Source organism: Orbicella franksi, chromosome 15 (genome assembly GCF_964199315.1).
Source record: "Orbicella franksi chromosome 15, jaOrbFran1.1, whole genome shotgun sequence".
Lineage (NCBI taxonomy): Eukaryota > Metazoa > Cnidaria > Anthozoa > Scleractinia > Merulinidae > Orbicella > Orbicella franksi.
Genome location: NC_138159.1, coordinates 12,352,547 through 12,371,852, shown reverse-complemented (window position 1 = coordinate 12,371,852; position 19,306 = coordinate 12,352,547). Strand labels below are relative to the sequence as shown.

Here is a 19,306-nt window from a genome sequence, read left to right as displayed (position 1 = left end):
CCCTGTGCACGAGCACAAAGAATTCTGGTCGTTGTCTCTGATTGGCTCAACTTTTCATTCTGTACTTGTAATGAAAATAGTCCTCTAATTCTAATTCAAAATGGTATGAACTTTCTAGGGATTCTGTGAAATTTCTTTATTTCTCGTATTTTCAGATTCCCATCAGGGGTACATATCTTTCAGTATGTTTGCTTGTCTTGGAAAAACACTCACAATTTTTCAATGGCAGTCACAGCCTATTCTTTCAGGGAAATTGTTAACAACCTACATTGTAGATCATGCGGTTGCCTTGGCAGGCAAGTGAAACACTTTGCTGTGTGTCAACGTGATATTGATAAAGGAAAAGTAACTGCTATAGCAATTTTGTGAAGCTGAAATTTTGAGCATTAGCCCTCCAACAAAGTTCAGTGATAACCTCAAAGAGTTTTAATTACCAAGGACGAATTGATGAAAGGCTAACACCTCAAATGTCAGTTGCAAAAGCTCACTACACTACTTAATCGACTTCAACTTTAAGTTGACAAACAGCTACATGAATACCTTTCATCTTGGCAAGATCCCAGTTTCTTACATGTACATATAGTTATTGTGTCAATTATAGAGATATAGAAGACCTCAGCATATGTTCCATACCTTTTTCTACACAATCTTTTTTTTTTTTTGTGAAAGAAAATTCTACAATATGTGGTATCAGTATCAGTGAGAGAAGTGCATTATGTAAGGGTACATGTGTATTAAGGCTTTAATTTCAGAGTATTTACACCGACGACACTAGCATGAAAAGTTTCTCTGCTGAAGAAGGTTACATCCAAATGGTATTCACCTCAGATTTGCTGAGAATATTGCATACAGGCTTACATTTACATGTGTCTTTTGGACAGTTTGAAGCATAATATGCATAAGTCAATAACAAATGCTACATGCAGTTGTAAGCTTACACCATGTTTAATGACTACAAGGTTAGTAGTGAAATGATCTACATGTACGTGCATGGCAGATAATCGTACAGGATAATGCCTATATATCGCTAAAAGTCTGTTCCACAATATATAGCTTCTGCTTGTTGGAGAAACATTTGCAACCAGAGGCAATTCCATAAACTTAAGCAAACTGTACGACTGAACTTTACCCTGGAAACTTAAATACGTTTTAAACTTCAAGACAACCAATGGCTTACCTGGCATGCTGTTGTTGACTTGTGCCCTCGTATGTATCGATGTTTTCACCAGCTGTATGCCACCAAAAACTGCTTGAAATCGTGGACAGAGAAGAAGGGAAGGTAAACTGAATTTTGCCCGTTGAAAGTAGAGTTTTTAAACAGTGAAAAAGGACCAAGAGATCGATGCAAGCTTCGACATTTCACACCTTTCAAAAAGGACGCCAAAAAATGGCGCGAGAACCGAGAGAACCTAATATCTAATGTGGAAAACCGCTGAGCCGTACTTGTTGAAGGTCGGGCACTCAGAATGCTGCTGTAAGTCGTTCCTCATTTTGTCACAAGTCGTTTCGATACACATTTAAAGTCGATTTCGTTTCAAAAGTAAACTCCCGGAAAAAATCCAATTAAAGTATTTTCGCCTTCGTAATATGTTTTGTCATTTCTTGTTCAAACGTGTAGCCCCTGAAGAAGGTTAGTCTTGTCTAACCGAAATATTGGGCATTAAATTTACCCTTTTCAGCCGTCCGGTCAGCCTTTCAATTGGTTTAATCGACTGAGGAAGCTACTGGGCCGTTACAGTAAGAGCACACCTGTAGGAGTTTCCTTGCTCTGCGGGCTCCAAGGTTAAACTCATCCCACAGAGAAAACATCTTTGTTTGAAGGTCTCGGGACTTTCTCCACTGAATACATCACAACTTCTCTGAAACGAGCTTTATTTCTCTTACTAATACAAAACCAAACTGGTCAGGTTTTGAAAAAATTCTGACCAACAACTCGAATATGTCTTTCCGTTTTTTGGAAAGCATTTTTTCCCCTTTTTCCCCTCGAATAGACTTCTTCAAAGTCCATTTCCGTGGTGTTTTGCCGGTTTGTCACTTCTCGCGACTTCGTCGCGCCCGTTTAACGCAACTTTGTCGCTAATTTTATAGAGGTAGACTTGTGGCAAGCCTACTTGTCGAAAGGCACTTAAATCATTACATGTTAGTCTGGGAGCAAATGTAATCCCGTGGGAATTTCGTGCTGAAAGTAAGCCACCAGTCTAAAAGTGTTCATTAGGGCCTAGTAAACACGAAAAGTTTGGGTGGCAACTCTGCAACTTGCTAGGACGGGTTTTAAAGTGCCACTGAAACGAAATTTTCGTACTCTCTTTTTTTATCCCAATCTATAGTTTCAAACGTGCTTAAAGTAATGGTGAACTTTATTTCTGTCATATTCTAACGGAAAGTGCTTTTTTTAGATGTTGAAATCGACTTTTTGGAGCAAAACTGTGTCCGGGCTCTGGAACCGAGTTTAAGGACCTTGTGACGTCACTGGTTGTATTCACGCAAGAAGCGCTATAGATTCTCTCTTGTTTTCACTTGAGTTATTCAAGTTTATTCTTCATATTGTCGATACCTACTAGTTTTCTACCTTGTAATTTCTGTCCAGCCTTGACAGGAAATACACATCATAAACGTTGGAGGGCGCCAGAGAGTGTAGATTCACCAGAATAAATGCTACAGATTATAACAGCTCAGTATACTTTCCGAACATCTTGAGTACTCGATTGGAGATTTCGAAGACGAGTGTGGCAACTTTTATATCACGTCCTGAAGCCTAAACACGATATTTCGTCGTCTGTTTTCAGCCTGGTTCTGAAATTTGGATTCTCACGTTTATCTAAGGTCTATTAACAAGGTTCGAATATATCCTCGGCAACTTTACTGCATTAAAAGCCGTAAGCGCATCAGCCATCCGCACAATCACGAAGTTATTAACGGTCCACAAGCTTTGAGTCGAGTACTTCTTTGTACACTGAGGGCATCTTTTTATGATACTAATAAGTGAGAGTTCTTGTGGTAGACAAAATGTATCTTTGAAAATTGTGATCCGCAGCAGGGTTTGCTTTATCGCCGCATACGTATCAGTGTAAACAAAGCGGGAATTTCACTTCTCTTTTACAGGTATCTCCCAATTGCAATATTTCACGGCCGATGGATTACTTTGAGTTCTTTAGCACATACTTATGTCTATGATCTTCATTTAATAATATCCAAGTTCAAAACAATTCGTTAAAACGTCACTAGTTTACACTCCTTTCGAAGGTTCATTAAACAGAATTTGAACTAATTTGCATATATGACCTTTCGCCGCCGACATTGTCACGCTTTCTCTCGTTTCCTGAAAACATACCTGTAGAGTCATGGCAGCTTAGTTTACCTTTATAGTTTAAATTCGCTCCCTCATATAAAAGAAGAAGGTTTCTTAAATTTTTGCTGTTGTGATAACTGGACTAAAGGTCACTGTGGCACAATCTCGTCGGCCGTGAAACTCACAAAGCGTCCGGTTTCCTCGAAGCGAAGCAACTCGAAAACTCGAAGCGTTGTTGCTGCGATTCGTGCAGCAGCAGTCCGGATAATATTTTCAAAAGCCGCTTTCTCTTGTTTTCATGTCTTTTTTACTTTATGAGTGTAGATATTGTTTAATTGAGTGCTGGCATTTCACCAAGAGTCCCGATCATTTTGCGATCTAAGAACTCCCACTCGTTTGCTTGCTTACATAAAATATCCTGCAAATATCCAATTAAATAGACTGGAAAGCCCCAGGATCGACTCTCGGCCTCTTCATGTCTAAGGCTACTGTGATTATCTGCTTTACAGCTCTGAGATGTCCTTAAGATGTTTTTTGGGGGGCTTCGAACAGTAATCTCTTCTCCCATAATCACTCTAAATTTTCAGCGCAGCATGAGAGTAATATAACCAGTGACGTCACTAGGCTGTTTTGGCCGCGCCAAAATGGCCACCAATTTTGGGCTTAACCAGCCAACTTCGAACGGCTGAAAAAGCAGTTTTCGCTTACCGCATGCGAAAAAAAAGTTTGCAGTGTTTCCAAGTAAGGTTGAAACTTTATTACTAAGCAAAAATCTCACATAAAAAAATTTCGTTTCAGTGGCACTTTAAGGAGGGTTGAAAATCGGACGTATATGAGCCAACATGAAAACGAGGCTGGTGCATTAAATTCTTTATAGCCTCATCAGTTACCATCAGTTAACCACCAAACTTGGCAGATATTCGTAAGTTGATTATTTAGTGATAACTGCTGATTATGAAGTGGTCACGTGATTTTCTAGCATGAAAACGAGGCTGGAATAGAATATTACATATTACTATATTTAATGTTTGCAAAAGCTTGTCAAACTTACCCAAAATGGGTAGAAATACGCAATTTGATCATTCAGTGACAGCTGCTAATTATGAGGTGGTTACGTGACCTAGCATGAAGGCGAGGCTGGACCAGAAAAACGCATGTAACCTTTTTTAAATGTTCACAACAGCTTGTCAAACTTTCTCAAAATTAATCCCTTGATGACGGTTGCACTGATGATATTCTCAATTGTCACGTGGTCAAATTTCCTGCACAGAAACGAGGCTCTATGCAACCATTCATTTTATGATAAATTTACACTGGTAGCAACCTACATAATTAAAAAAGCCAAAAAAAAAAAGCAACAACTTAAAAAACAGCAGCAGCAAAAATGAAAATGACCATATTTTTCACCTTTCTTTGGCGAAGTATTTGTCGAAGGACGCTTACCATATCTAATTTAACGCATCGTCATCATCCTCTTCTTCCTCAATATCGCTGTCATCATCGTCACATTCGCCTTGTTGATTCTCAAATCCATCATCATTATCATCATCATCATCGGAACAGCTGCAGAGGTCCGTGCATAGCAGCCCTGCTTTGCGGCACTGACGGGCGAAAGAGTTGTCATAACAGGGATCCACTCGTTATTTTCCATTGTCCAACCATACCCTCGTGGTGACGGTAAAACAGGATTAGGTACACAGTCATTGTTCCAAACCATCAACTGGTAGTGTGCTCGTAGTATGGCTTGGTGCATAGCTGCCTTAGTTGGTGGTGATCTGTCAGATTCAGCTTATCTCTTATTAAACAACGACCACCTGAGCTCTTTGACAGTTTTAATTGTGGCCTTTGGCTGGTACAGCTGGCAGAAGAATTGCTCAATCCCATCAAGGGTTTCTTCGTCGGGTTTTTCATCTTACCCTGATTGGCTAAGGATCTAAGGATCGACTCATTGGCCTCTTCAAATTATTTCCAGCAAGTCGGTTTCCCTTTACCTGAGAAACTACCCGTGTTATCAGCCCCTGTTAAGGCGTGGAATGCTGGTAGTGCGGCTGTCTTGACTGTCTTGGCTGATCCAAGTGCTTCTACAATTGATTGCAACTTGATTGTTCGGCGAGTTGTTGCTGATCTAGATGCAAAACTTGTATTTGGACACGTCTCTGGATAGCGTCCGATAGCTAGCACTAAAACATCATTGTCTGGAGAATAGATTGAAAGTTCCGTGGCACCGTCAGCTGTAGCGTCTAGCGCATGGAGGATAATCTTTGTGTCTGCTTCTTCGTGGTCGCTCTGCAAATGGCTCACGTCCTTGTGTGCTGCTTTGCACTCTGTCGTCCACACCACAATGATCTGCCTCCCTTTAGCCTCACCTCTCCCCATCACCTTCTGGGCCAGAAAAGCTGTTAGTTCTGGTTTGGTCCTGGTATGGGACATGAGTTTCTTCAAGGTAACTTTAGCGATATGAGTTGAATCCGTGATATGGTAGTAAATGGCATGGCAGAGGTGCAGTCGTTAGACAAGTCAGATTGGATCAAGACTTGCAAAGACGTCGCCTGTCTTTTCATCAAATACAATAACAGGCAGCAGATCCGTTTGATTTTTGACAACTACTATGTTCTGTCTTCGCTTAAGTCTGCTACTCAGAGCAAGCGACAAGGCACTCAAGAACCTATTTACTACCATATCACAGATGCAAGAAGCGGACACAAAGATTATCCTCCATGCGCTAGACGCTAAAGTTGACGGTGCGGAAATTTGACCACGTGACAAATGAGAATATCATCAGTGCAACCGTATCATCGAGGGATTAATTTTGAGAAAGTTTGACAAGCTATTGTGAACATTTAATAAAGGCTACATGCGTTTTTCTGGTCCAGCCTCGCTTTCATGCTAGGTCACGTAACCACCTCATAATTAGCAGCTGTCACTAAATGATCAAATTGCGTATTTCTGCCCATTTTGGGTAAGTTTGACAAGCTTTTGCAAACATTAAATATAGTAATATGTAATATTCTATTCCAGCCTCGTTTTCATGCTAGAAAATCACGTGACCACTTCATAATCAGCAGTTATTACTAAATAATCAACTTAGATAGTTCTGGCAATTGGCTAACTATTGATTTTGGAACATCTCAGAGTGTCAATAAGATAAGACTGGAGAAGAAAAGCAGTGATGCGGGTTACGTTTTAACCTATACAGTCAAATACAGGAACGATGGAGGAGAATCATGGACAGATTATAACAACAGCCAGGTAATGGATTTAGTATTTGTTCGGTAACATAAGCTTCTTTTGACGTTCAATGTTGCATTACGATGTCATAACTGAGGAGATTCTACTTGGCTGAATATATTTTTGAACGCTATTTATTTGTTCCACAAATAAATCATTGGTTTAATTACGGTGACCCTCAGCACAAAATCAGACAACAATGAATCCTAAAAATCAAATTAATTTACAATATAAGATTTCGCTTTGATGAACCACGCGATGTTTTTGAAGTTGACAAGGGCGTAGCCGTAGCATACGGGCGCACATTTTTTGAGTTCTCTTTCGACCTAACATGGAAAAAATTTGCGTAATAATGGCAAACATAAGATTAGGTATCCAATTCTTGGTCAAGCTCGTGATATTTTGGTTTTACTTTGTAATTTGAACTGATACCGACCGATCATAGCTCGTTCATTTTCGTAAACACTTCGTAATAGCGAACAAAATTTCATAGGTTTATGTATTCATTTTAACAGGTGCTTGACGGGCAAAATCTTGCAGTGGTCAACATTTCTTCGGTGAGGTTCATTCGATTTTATTCCAAAACCTGGCACAACGAGATGTGTATGCGTGTTCAAGTCTACAAGGAAGTCGGCAGTGTTCTAACAGGTACGTTCCGTTTTTTAGGTTGTACACGTCTACATTAGGGGGGTGGAGGTCCTGCAAAGGGATATGCCCATCACTACAAGACTAAAGGGGAAAAAAGTTTTTCTTTAAGGGTCAAATTATGAAGACTTTCATTTCCATTCCATGGCTACCTATGTTCCAAACAGGAGAAGCGTCCTCATTTCAATTTGCATCACCTGAGGCTAACGCATTGTTTCGTAATGAATTTGTGGCGGTAACCAAATTACCCCGGCACAGGTTTGAATCATATAAATGCCTTTGCCCTCAAGCACTTTTTCAGTGGCTTTATCAACAAGTCTGTATTTCTTTAGACCTTGGAATCGACAATTCCTCAGTTATTCCAAATAGCAACTTCACGGCGTCGTCTTGGAAATGTATGAGCACTCCTTCCTTAGCGTACCACAAAGCAAATCGAAAATGCTATGCAGCTTGGTGTGGAACGGGGGCGTCCACCTGGCTTCAAATTGATATGAAGAAAAACAAACTGCTGACACGTATCTTGACTAGAGGGCCAGCTCAAGGTAATCCGGTCACTTCCTTTTACTTGGCATATAGCTTCGATGGAACAACATGGCAAGATTACGCCCCAGGGGGAGAGAGACAGGTAAGCTTCCTTTGTATTTCCTTTGCTTATAATTATTTACCTTCTCATTTGCTGCCTCACGATCGAGAACGCACCCACGCCGAACTATTGTAAACGGAACCAGTGGCGGATATAGAGGGGGGGGGGGAGCCCCCTTTATTTTGTGTAAAAAAAAAAAAAAAGATCGCAGAAGGAAGAAAAGACAAAGAAATCGCCCCCACTCTCCCCTTCCCCCCCCCCCCCCCCGCCCCTTAGCTCAAGGTCTGGATCCGCCACTGGTAACCGCAAGCTATTCAGAACAACGCAATGTCGACTCTCGGAGGGAAATAAAATAAAAAAAAAAAAATAGAGCAGGAAAATGCAATAATCCAGATGAATCAATGAGACTCATGAGGGGAGAAAACTCTCAGAAGAAGCCGTTTTATCAGTCAGCAACCATCCCCTTGTTCTACATGTACTCATATGCCTCAAATTTTGCAAAAATTTTGCAGGAACCACAAAATTGTTTGATAGATGATAAAGATGTGGCTGCCATATCGGTAGGAAAATTTTATGTCCGCAACTTGTAATTTTATCATGTGCAAAAAAATTCAGTAATAGTATGGGCGCTTCCCATTCGACCAACAATTCCGCAGGTTTGCATTTCCGGAAAATGTCACGGGCGAATGAAACAGCACTTACGACAACTTCGCGAGCTATACCGAAATTTCCGAAAATTTTTTACAGCGCGGGAATCAACTTTCCATTTGATTTTCATCCCGGAAAGTCCAAATTTTCGTTGAATGGTTCTCATTTCGGAAATTTTGACAATTTCAGATTGTTTGGAATTGCCAAGGAACTTTCTAAACAAGCCTTTTGCTACTGTTTCGAAAGTCCCGGAATTTTTGGTTGAATGGAAAGCGAACATATTGAGTGTTTCCTATTTCATTCATTGCAGAAACTGTACGGAGACTGGACCAATCAACAATGGACAAGACATGCCTTCCTTCCACCTCTGGAAACTCGGTTTCTTCGAATTTTACCACATGATTGTGTCTCCCCTTGTTGTATGAACGTAAGACTCTACAATCTTAGAGGAGGTAGGTCAGAAAGTTATTACATTGCTGCGTTGTTTCAAGTTGACAAAGTGTTTGATGAATTTATGACAACTTTTTTATATCCTTTTGACCGGTTTTAAATTGCAAAAATACATTCCTTAATTGTTACATTTTCGATAAGCTTCTAGGGAACTAGTGAAAAAACTAACAAGAAAACCAGCTTCTAAAATTTCGCACTAATGCGTCACACCATAAATGATCAAGCAGGTTCGAAACGATTTCCTACGGTTCACATTACCTGTGAAATGATTAAAGATTCAAATACTTTGGCTCTAATTTTGTGTGCAAGTTATTGATATTTCTGTTAACTTTCATAGAAGATGTTTTTGTTAGGCCTTTTGTTTCAAGGTAGCCTGCGAACGCAGACGTATTTCCGGCTGTCACTTGGTTCCGCCGAAAAATAACGTCTGCGAACCCGAGCCAGAAAACGATTTCTGTGACGTAGGAATTCTAAGCCAATCACAGTTTAGCTCAAATAACCCCAGTACTACCGCGTGAGGTGTTCGCTGTGAGGAGCACTCGAGTTTCATTCTATCATGGAATCTGATTGGCCAAGGAGGAACAAAAGTCATTACGTCACAGAAATCGTTTCCTGGCTCGCGTTCGCAGACGTTATTTTTCGGCGGAACCAAGTGACAGCCGGAAATACGTCTGCGTTCGCAGGCTAGTTTCAAGGTTGTTTAGGTCAGCTTTTTGACCTTTTTTGTTGCCCTGGCAATTAAAGGCTTCTATGAAAAAATCCTTGTAAGGTCATTTTTTCTCAAATACTCTACAAAGCCTATTTGGTTAATAATCATTTTCTTTTTCATTTTTAAAGCTTACAATATTAGTAATAAAGAAGAAAGCCCTCAGAATTGATTGAAAAATGTGAAATGCATTTATACCTTGTCCCAACCCTTCCTCCGACATGAACTTACACTCTAAAGTTTTCATAAAACCTTCTTTCTTTTGAGGGCAAACCGACTACATAATAGCATCAGGCGGTGAGCAATCAAACAGTGAGGGCTTTGCCATGTATCACACGTATGACATCCCACAGAACACATCTTCATATCACCTAACATTTGCAACAGAATCAAGGCGTTGGTCCATGCTACTTCCTGCTGTTCCTCTTCGTTGGTTGCACGTGACCATCACGTGGAGCGCGATCTGGGGACTAAAGTATTACGAGGATGGGAGACTCGTCAAAGAGGAAGTGAACTTTAAGCTGACCGGAATTAGTCATACGTTTGATGAAATAACGATTGGCAGACCTCCTTCTATCGATTCCGTAGATTACGCTCCGCCCACTTTTCAAATGTCCGACCTCGTGTTTTGGTATGCCTTTTTGTCAGAAGCAGATGTGATGGAAGGGTTCAGCCTATCAGGTACTGAAATATAGCTTATAATAAACAGTGAGTTTTGTTTCCCAGTGATCCCCAAACAAAACTCGCTGTTTCCCGTGGGACCAGTCATTTATTTATCGGAAAACGTATTTGAGTCGGGAGGTATAACAACGAGTTTTTAATTCTGCTGCGAAATTTAAATGATTTTATTTCTGCTGGTATCATCTCGATCTATATACAACAAATTTTTGTTAATATAATTTATATTACTGCGCTTTTCAGTAACACGCGAATTCTGAAGTTCAAAACCTAACTAACGACTGCGTTTTCGTTGGCGTCTCGACAGCTTCAATGAACAAACAAAAACAAAAACAAACAAAATGAATCGAGATCCGCTAATAATACGTCCAATACCACACCACAAAATACAGAATGAGTAAAAATGGATACAAGTTTTATTTTGGAATCTGACTGCTTTTGTTTTGCTTTCAGTTGTCAAATATTTCCTCAGCAATAACCACTTTACTATTAAACCGCTTTTATTTGTAGCTTCATTTATTTGCCTGGTGACTGAGCAAAACAGAGTCAATGCAAAACTTGTATCCCGTCTATATGTTGCGGACATTTTTGTTTCGAACACTGTTTTCAAACAATTTGGTTACAAAAAGATCAAAAATATGAGTTTCGTTCTGATTTTCTTAGTTTCATTTCAGTATCCATGATGACCATTCAAATTTCAGGTTATGCGTATTTTTCCCATTGTAGACGCAAACAGAATCTGGTCATATGACCAGCCGATGATGGATTTTGCTTGGCAGTCAAAGACACACTGCACTAATACTAATGACACAGTACCTTGTTCTGGAGGTAACTCAATTGAAATGATTAGAATGTCGATTCTCATTACGCTCTGCCATATATTTCTTTTACTGATGGTTTTGAGTTTCTGGTGTTAGACCATTTATTTTTTTCGATTGCCGGGGTGATACTGAAATTTATTTTGGGTTTGCTATTTTAACATCCACTTAACAGGAAATTATAAGAAAAGTTAAAGGTCAGTGAATATCACTTTAGCCGACGTTTCAATCGAACGTTCGGCCTGTCTAGGGCAAATTAGTGGAGTCTGAGTTACAGGGTGGGTATTTTAGTGTGTTTGGTATAGGTGTTGTGATAAATGCATTGAGACGGTAGCTAAGTAGAAATTCCTTGAAATACTTATAATAACATAATCCACCGGATACGTAAACGAGCACCTACTAAAGTACGGCTATCTCGGTACAAAACATACCACAGCTGTGACTAAAGTTTAACAAAATGTGTAGTCTCTCAGTAGCTCTCCGTGGCTCTCCGTAGTAATGGGTTCGAATCGTGACACTATAAACACTACTCTTTCCGAAATAATTTTCAGAGACGGAGAGATTTATGTACATCGAATCCTCATTCCCACGCGTGAAAGGCGACAAGGCTCGTCTCGAAAGTCGTCTAACAGTTACCACTAGAAACTGCCTCACATTCTGGTACCACATGCATGGAGAAACTACAGGAAGGCTTAATGTGTATTTACGTAGTCATAGCAACGATGCAGAAACACTCATCTGGAGACTCGCTGGTTCCCATGGCAACGTCTGGAAGAAAGGAGAGATACCTATAAGGGAAATATATGCGTATCAGGTAAAATATATAGTATGTTGCGTGTTTAAAGTGCCACTATGATGAAATTCTCGGTATCCATTTCTTTACATTTTCGTACACATTAGGTCTTTCCTAGATATCTTGCCAAATTTCAATTTTCTACGAACATTAAAACTCGTGGTTTTTGGACCTTAATTTCCGAGAATTTACGGCCGCCATTAATTTTCCTTGTTCCAAGTCTTGGTTGAGAATTTGAGAAAATGACGTCATTTTCTCAAAAATACCGCACGGGTTGAAATTATGATAACAATTAATGTAAAAAATTGCACGAATATATGAACCAAAGCTTTTGTTATTCTTTATGCGAATTGCTGTGCTAATTGTTATTATAATTTCAACCCGTGTGGTATTTTTGAGAAAATGACGTCATTTTCTCAAATTCTTAACCAAGACTTGGAACAAGGAAAATTAATGGCGGCCGTAAATTCTCGGAAATAAAGGTCCAAACGACATGAGTTCTAATGTTCGTAATAGATTGAAATTTGGCAAAAAATCTAGGAAAGACCTATTGTGTGCGAAAATGTAAAAAAATAGTAATGGAGAATTTGATCTTAGTGGCACTTTAAGGTTTCAATGTATTAGTTCGGCGTTTTTTAATATCTTAGATGGTTTGATGTATGGTACGTCTTCGTTTCGTCCAAGCAAACCTCAGGGCAGTGCCAAACATGGCTACTCTGTCAAAAAAAATCAGAATCTCGTACAAAATGACGGATTGTATTGGTTCTGCCCAAGTTAAAACGAGGTTCATTTTACATTATCCGTTATATTTTTGATATTTAGGTTATAATTGAAGGAGTGGTTGGTGGTTACCATGGAGACATTGCAATCAGGGATGTTGTTCTAGACGTGAATGATAGTTGCTCCTTTACGCCAAAGAAGGCTCTAGTTCTTCCAGCTGGTACGTGTTTGTAATTTTGATTTGTTTCGGCTCAGCTCGCCGAAAATGAATTTTGACTTATTTGAACTGAGATTACTCAGTAGAGTACCTGCATGCCATAGGGTTCCAGAAAAAAGGCTGTTTCCGTGGGCTTAATGCCTCGGGAGGAAGGTTGTAATTATTGGAAGACATTTTGTGTTTAAAAAGTGCATAATCGCGATAGTGCTAGTATTTATATGGCCATGCAAATAAAACATTTCGTTGTTATTGAACTGATTCATGGCGTGAGAGAATGATACACCGTTTAAAACCAATTTTCCATTTGCTGTTAGACTGCAACAGACACAGCTAATTTCAACGCAGCTAGCACGCGGACTTTCAAAAGATTTCCAGTTTTGTAATTGAAACATATACAACAGATGTCTTTGTTTAAAGCAATGTTTACGTTTGTGTTTGTATTTAATTCAAGCTTCAGGATGTCGAGATTCTCTCGGAATGGCCAGCGGTGCAATCCCAGACGAACGAATTAGTGTCTCTTCACAAGTGGATAACAAACATGCGGCCAGTCTGGGAAGACTACACCTTGTACGAAGTGGAAGCAAGAGAGGAAGTTGGGCAGCTGGGACAAACGATGCCAATCAATGGCTGCAGGTTGATTTAGGCAGTATATACACCAGAGTAACGGGCGTAGCCACCCAAGGAAGGAATGATTACCCACAGAGGGTAACTAGATACAAGCTGCAGTACGGTAATGATGGAACAAGCTTTCAATACTACAGGCAGAGAGGACAACATAGAGATAAGGTAGAATGGTTTTAAGCTGACTAGCAACAGTTACCAGCAATTAACCGCCCGCCCGATGTCAACAGTGTCGTGTAGTTTAACGGATCAATACAAGCCATTACAAGCCATCGGCGAGCTTGTGACTTCTTCAAATCATTATGTTAATATTCAATTACCAAAATTTATTATATCTTGCTTTGTTCTACTTTCAAATCAAACCAATGTAAAAAATTGAGATGGCTCCGAACCCGCTGAATTTTAACATACTTATATCACAATTCGATGATAGAAATTAAATTGTAAGCCTCATGTTGAAATCGTTGGGCTGTCACGTTTGATCGTGTATGTAGTCGCCATTTTCGATTATTTTGTGTACTGCTCATAGCTATCTCTCCTCTCACCAGATTTCTGTCGTCAAATAGTCCAACAACAACAACAACAACAACATTTATTTACACCAAAAAAGGAAAGAAGAATACAATAATTTGAAGCTTATAAGATGGTTATCTTTTAGCTGTCTATAGCAACTATAAGGCTAAGAAAAATTAGATATAAGGCTAGAAAGGCTCTTAAAAGTGTCAAATATTCTCTGGTAATCTAAACATTTCGCGCTTAGTCCTTCTTTTGTAGGTGGAATGATTGAACCACGCCATACAAAAAACTGTACGCGTACGCACGCACGGAAAGCGCGCGCATGAAGTACAAAGTAAACAAATAGGCAAACCATTGTTTTAGCGCGCGTGTGTGTAATACGTGCTAGAGCCACAGCCACAAGAAGTTAATGTTGAGTCCGTTCGGTCGAAGCGTGCCCAGCTTGAAGATTAATTTCATTTCATGCTGCTTGCGGCTGATGTTACTGCCAGAGCACTGTTTCAAGCCACAGACCATGATGTCATCCAGAGAGTGGGGGCTGGAGTTGAAATGTTCAGCTACGGGAAACCTACGCGATCGGTTTCGATTTCGAGTTTCTTTTAAAAAAAAAATTAGGCAGCTATCTTTAGGATACAATTAATGAAAGTTAAGGTCATGTGTGTTACAAATGTATCCAAGATGGTGACTACACGATCGGCGGTGATGTAAGGAGTTGACAGGATAGCTTAAATTTAGTTTGTAAAATGATGTAGATTTTAATTGGTTTGTGACAACAAACTTTGATCACACACTTGGTTTTGTGCGCGTATAGTAGTGTTTAAAGTTTAGTTTTTTCCCTTTGTGAAAATAACCTCATTTAAATCATGCATCAAGCCAAGCCCGCATCGCTAACATTATGAGTTAACTTCATAGTCACTTCAACATCAAGAGACAGGCCGTAAGAAACAATCATTCTTTAAGGTGATTCCTTAGTACTGCATTGCGCATCTCTACTGCGCACGATTTTCGCGTCATTAGCGCGCGCACATGAGCGCGTGCGTGTACAAAACGTAAGAGATTTCCCTCAAACTAAGCTCGATAGCGAAATAAATGCTCCTTTTCTCTTAAACGAGCGCGGTGACCCCCACTTTTTATTTCATAATTTCAATGAAAACAATATCCTCAATAACTGAGAAAAAAAATTAGCAGAAATCTATGGCTACTTTTTTGGCAAATGAAATAAATACTACCGGAGGGAGACATAATGGGCCCAACAGCGCATGTCCAAATTATGTTTCCTTTAAAGGATAAAAAAATGCAGGGTATTTGAAGACAATTTTTCTGGGACGTAGATGAATAACGTGAATAGATCATCAAAGAAAGTCAAACACTTTGTGATATAACACGCTACGTTGAAAAATAATCGAGCTTATTTGCTGCGCACGGAGATTACCAAAAGTCGCCTAAATAACCGTATTTGTCAGCATTGTAGCTTGACAACAAGTACGGTGACCCCCCCCCCCCCTTTTTACTACGTTTTTAATATCTCCTTGTCCTGCAACAACAGCATACCAAGTTTCATCGGAAATCTATGGTGGGCTCTTTTACTAGGGAATCACCTTAAGTTTAATTGAGAGTGTCAACCACAACCGTTGCAGGATACAAACCGGTTTTGAAACCGGTGCTTAATACTAAAGATACTGTAAATTATTGTAGATCAGCCCTCAGCTGACTTACACAAAAGCTTTTCTCTTCCCAAAAGAAGTATCCTTCTCTGTTTAGGCTGGGTGAAGTTATTCTATGTACAAGACGTGTCCCACCTTACTCCAGTCTCATTTAGTATTTTGATATTATTGAGGTTTAAATGTGGTGAATTGGTAATAACTATTTCAACTTACTCTTATAGGAGTTTACTGGAAACAAAGACCAGAATACTGTGGTGTCACACGTCCTAGGTCCACCAATCATAACACGTTACGTCCGTTTCCGACCAGTAGCATGGCATGGTTGGATTTCAATGAGAGTAGAGCTCTATGGCTGTCAAGGTACTACAAGAAGTTTCATTTCGACGATTTTCACTTTTAGCGGTGGAATTACCTCACAGTGAATGGGAAAATATACACATGAAATGTTAAATATTTCTTTAACAATTTTTTTTAAAACTGAAAATTGTAGTAAATTTAAATCAAAACCAACTGCGAACATGGTGTTTCTGTAGGAAATAAAATACAGTCAGACTACTTTTAAGCGACCACCTATTAAGTGGCCACTTAATAGCTGGTTTTCACATGACGTCACTGAAATTCGAACTACAAAACTATTGATCTTCCTGAGATTTTACTTAAATGATGTATAAGAGCAGCTGAAAACTAATATTCATACAAATTTTCGTTCCGAATGGGTTCTTGGTTTTGCGATACACAACGCTTGAATTTCTAAGCTTTTACGTGACGCGGCATTTACATGACGGCCTAGAGAGCTGTCATTATAGTTAAAAAAGTGACTTATTTCGGGAAACTTGGCTATTTGAACTGTTCATGTCTTAGAAAAAGTATTATTGTAATGTTTTAGAGTTCCTCGAGGGATAAATTCACGCTTTTGTTGCAAAACTCAGTGACAGATGCTTCTGTTGGTTTCCGGCCGCCGTGTTGGTGCCCATACGGATGGGCACCAGCATGGCGTCTCCATACAAATCTCTATAAATTTGAGTAAAAAATTTCTCCGCATATCTCGCATAAGAAAAGTTGCTGTGACCAGAATTTTGGCGAGAGTCTTTGTATACTTATCTTCTTTCATTTCCCAGATTCTGAACTTTATCTATTGACCGGTTTTGACTTTTATTTTGATCTATTTGAATTGCGTGACACTGAAAACCAGCAATACTTGGGGCAAATTTACAGAACATTGATCGGAACTGAATTTGCCGTTCATTTTAAAACGACAGGAACAACTGTGGATCAACTAGATATGTGGAGCGCAAGATCGTTTTTATTCAGCATTGTCAACCCTGCTGGCATCGGACCTGTTAAACTTAATATAAAAAGGTGAATGAAACACATGTATCAAAACTGTGTTCAGCCACCTTAACGCGATTCTATGTTCACTAAGCAATTGACCCGATCTAAAAACTATTCAAAATACACGAACCCCTGTTAAGCAACCACCTCCCATTCCGCTCATAAGTGTTCGACTGTATTATATTAAGTTCTGCGCAACACTTCCTATGAAATTAAATGTAGCGAGGAAATGACTTCTTTCATTACAAACAAATATGTCTCTTGGGCATTGTAATGAAAGGTGACAAACAAACGAGATTTTGACTTTGATAACAATACTAAGATTAATACACATGATGATGATGATGATGATGATGATGATGATAATGATAATTCGCAGTGGCATTTCCACGAAGTGGCTCTTCGTCCACTGTTTCTAGATCGAATTGGAATTTAGAAGTGTTGAAAACTGTTCAGTCTAAACAGTTTTTTCAAAAGCCCGTACCAAAATCCGTTTCAATCTTTTTCAATTTTTGTCCATTCGTACCTTGTTTTGTATTTGCTGTGTTATTGAAATGTTCCCTCACTGTTTTGAGTGGTTATTTTTATATTTCACTCCAATTGGTGGCCATTCAGTCATATGTCTAAATTAAATTTGGCCAAAATCCGTGACAAAGTTCCGTCAAGTATAGGTAAATTATGTTTTATATAAAACCACTTTCTGTAAGGCACTGTTTGTAATCTATTATGCACCGTAACTTGTCTTTGCAATAAAGATAATTTTTTTTTTTCGAAGGAATTGCTAGGAAGGTATATATGTCTTTATGTTGTCATATGTTTGTGTTATTTCTCTGCCATGTTTAGAATGTCAAGAAGCTCTTGGCATGCAGAGCAGTGTTATCTCAGACGGGCAAATCAGTGCGTCTTCAGAATGGGACGCCCATCATGCCGCCATACAGGGAAGACCGAACTTTAAAAAAACCGCAATTAAAAGCGGAGCTTAGTCATCTCGAACAGTCGATGCTAAACAATGGCTCCAGGTTGATCTTGGTAGTTACTACACCAGAGTATCACGTGTAGCAACGCAAGGAAGGAATTCACACCACCAGTGGGTAACTGAGTACCAACTGCAGTATGGCAACAATGGAGTAAATTTTCAGTACTACAGGGAACGAAGACAAACCGTAAACAAGGTAAAAAAAATGAAGCCGTAGTAAGGTTTATAACAATCAGTTTTGAAGTTTAAAATTCGCTGTGGGAGACGCGGTTGTCTAGATGGTTAGACCGATGGACTTTTAGTATTAGAGGTTTGGGCTCAAGCCCTGAAGGACGTTTTTCTGTTGTGTTCTACGGCAAGATACTTCGTTCTCACAGTGCCTCTCAAGCCAAGAGCCAAATGTTTGTAAGGGAAAGGGGTTAGCTTGTCGATAGACTAACATTCCATCAAGGTCAAGCTACAGAATTTTTTTGCGCGGCAGCACCGAACGTTCATCTTTCGAGACCCATAGGGCTGAAATTAAGCTGAGTTCGCAAATTAAACGCTACCTAACATTCGAACCATTCATGCCGTTTTATTATTGAGTGGTTTAAACTGACTTGCTCACATTTTTACCAAAGTGTAGATACCTTTCATTTAGTTGATAAATCCCGAGCAAATGCGGCTTTATTTGGAATAAGAATTTTATAGTTTCATTGCGGGGCTTTTAATTATTAGCTGTGGAACTGGGGAAAATCACAAGTTTTAAATTGTTAAGCATTTTTTCTTTTTAAATTTTGCTGTCAAATATTGATGTAAAATTAATCTCCTGGCTGTTCTTAATAATTTAGTATGGAAAATGTTAAGTAAATTTTGAAAGCTAATTGTATGTTATTTGCCGGCTGAGAGGTCCGTATAGTGAACCATTATATGACCGAGGCCAAAATATGCTTCCCGGGGCCGCAGGCCGAGGACAGCATTTTCAAGTCCGAGGTCACAGTTATTCACCATACGGACTGCCTCTAAGCCGGTAGATAACTTATTTATTTATTTATCTATCTATTTATTTATTCCTCTATCCGTCAAATAATAAAAACTCAAGGACAAAAACTTACGAAAGCGTTACCGTTGAATTGCAGGATTCGGTACCGTGCCCTCTTAGGAAAATATAAATACATTTATTACAAGAAAAACATCATATCCCTAACAACTTGTCATCTTACTCATTAAGGACTTTGCTGGAAACGAAGACCAAGACACCGTTGTTTATCACGATCTAAACCCACCAATCACAGCAAGGTATATTCGTTTCAGACCGATAGCTTGGTATAAACACATATATATGAGGGTGGAACTGTACGGATGTCAAGGTAATCTCTAATACCGGTTGCTTGGGGACCGTTGAGGTTGCATCGTATTTTTATCTAGCTGGTGCCAATTTTT

At 39.3% G+C, this 19,306-nt stretch overlaps 1 protein-coding gene across 1 annotated transcript in view; it reads left to right on the top strand.

Annotated features, from left to right (window-relative positions):
- The first annotated feature begins 11,036 nt into the window (after positions 1–11,036).
- The window catches only part of LOC145469217 (uncharacterized), a 31,677-nt gene continuing 23,407 nt past the window's right edge, over positions 11,037–19,306 (top strand). The window contains 7 exon segments of the mRNA XM_081452907.1: positions 11,037–11,859; positions 12,661–12,778; positions 13,233–13,561; positions 15,798–15,936; positions 16,836–16,935; positions 17,942–18,080; positions 19,095–19,233. Coding sequence (XP_081309033.1) covers positions 11,611–11,859; positions 12,661–12,778; positions 13,233–13,561; positions 15,798–15,936; positions 16,836–16,935; positions 17,942–18,080; positions 19,095–19,233 — 1,213 coding nt within the window. The 5' untranslated portion in view covers positions 11,037–11,610.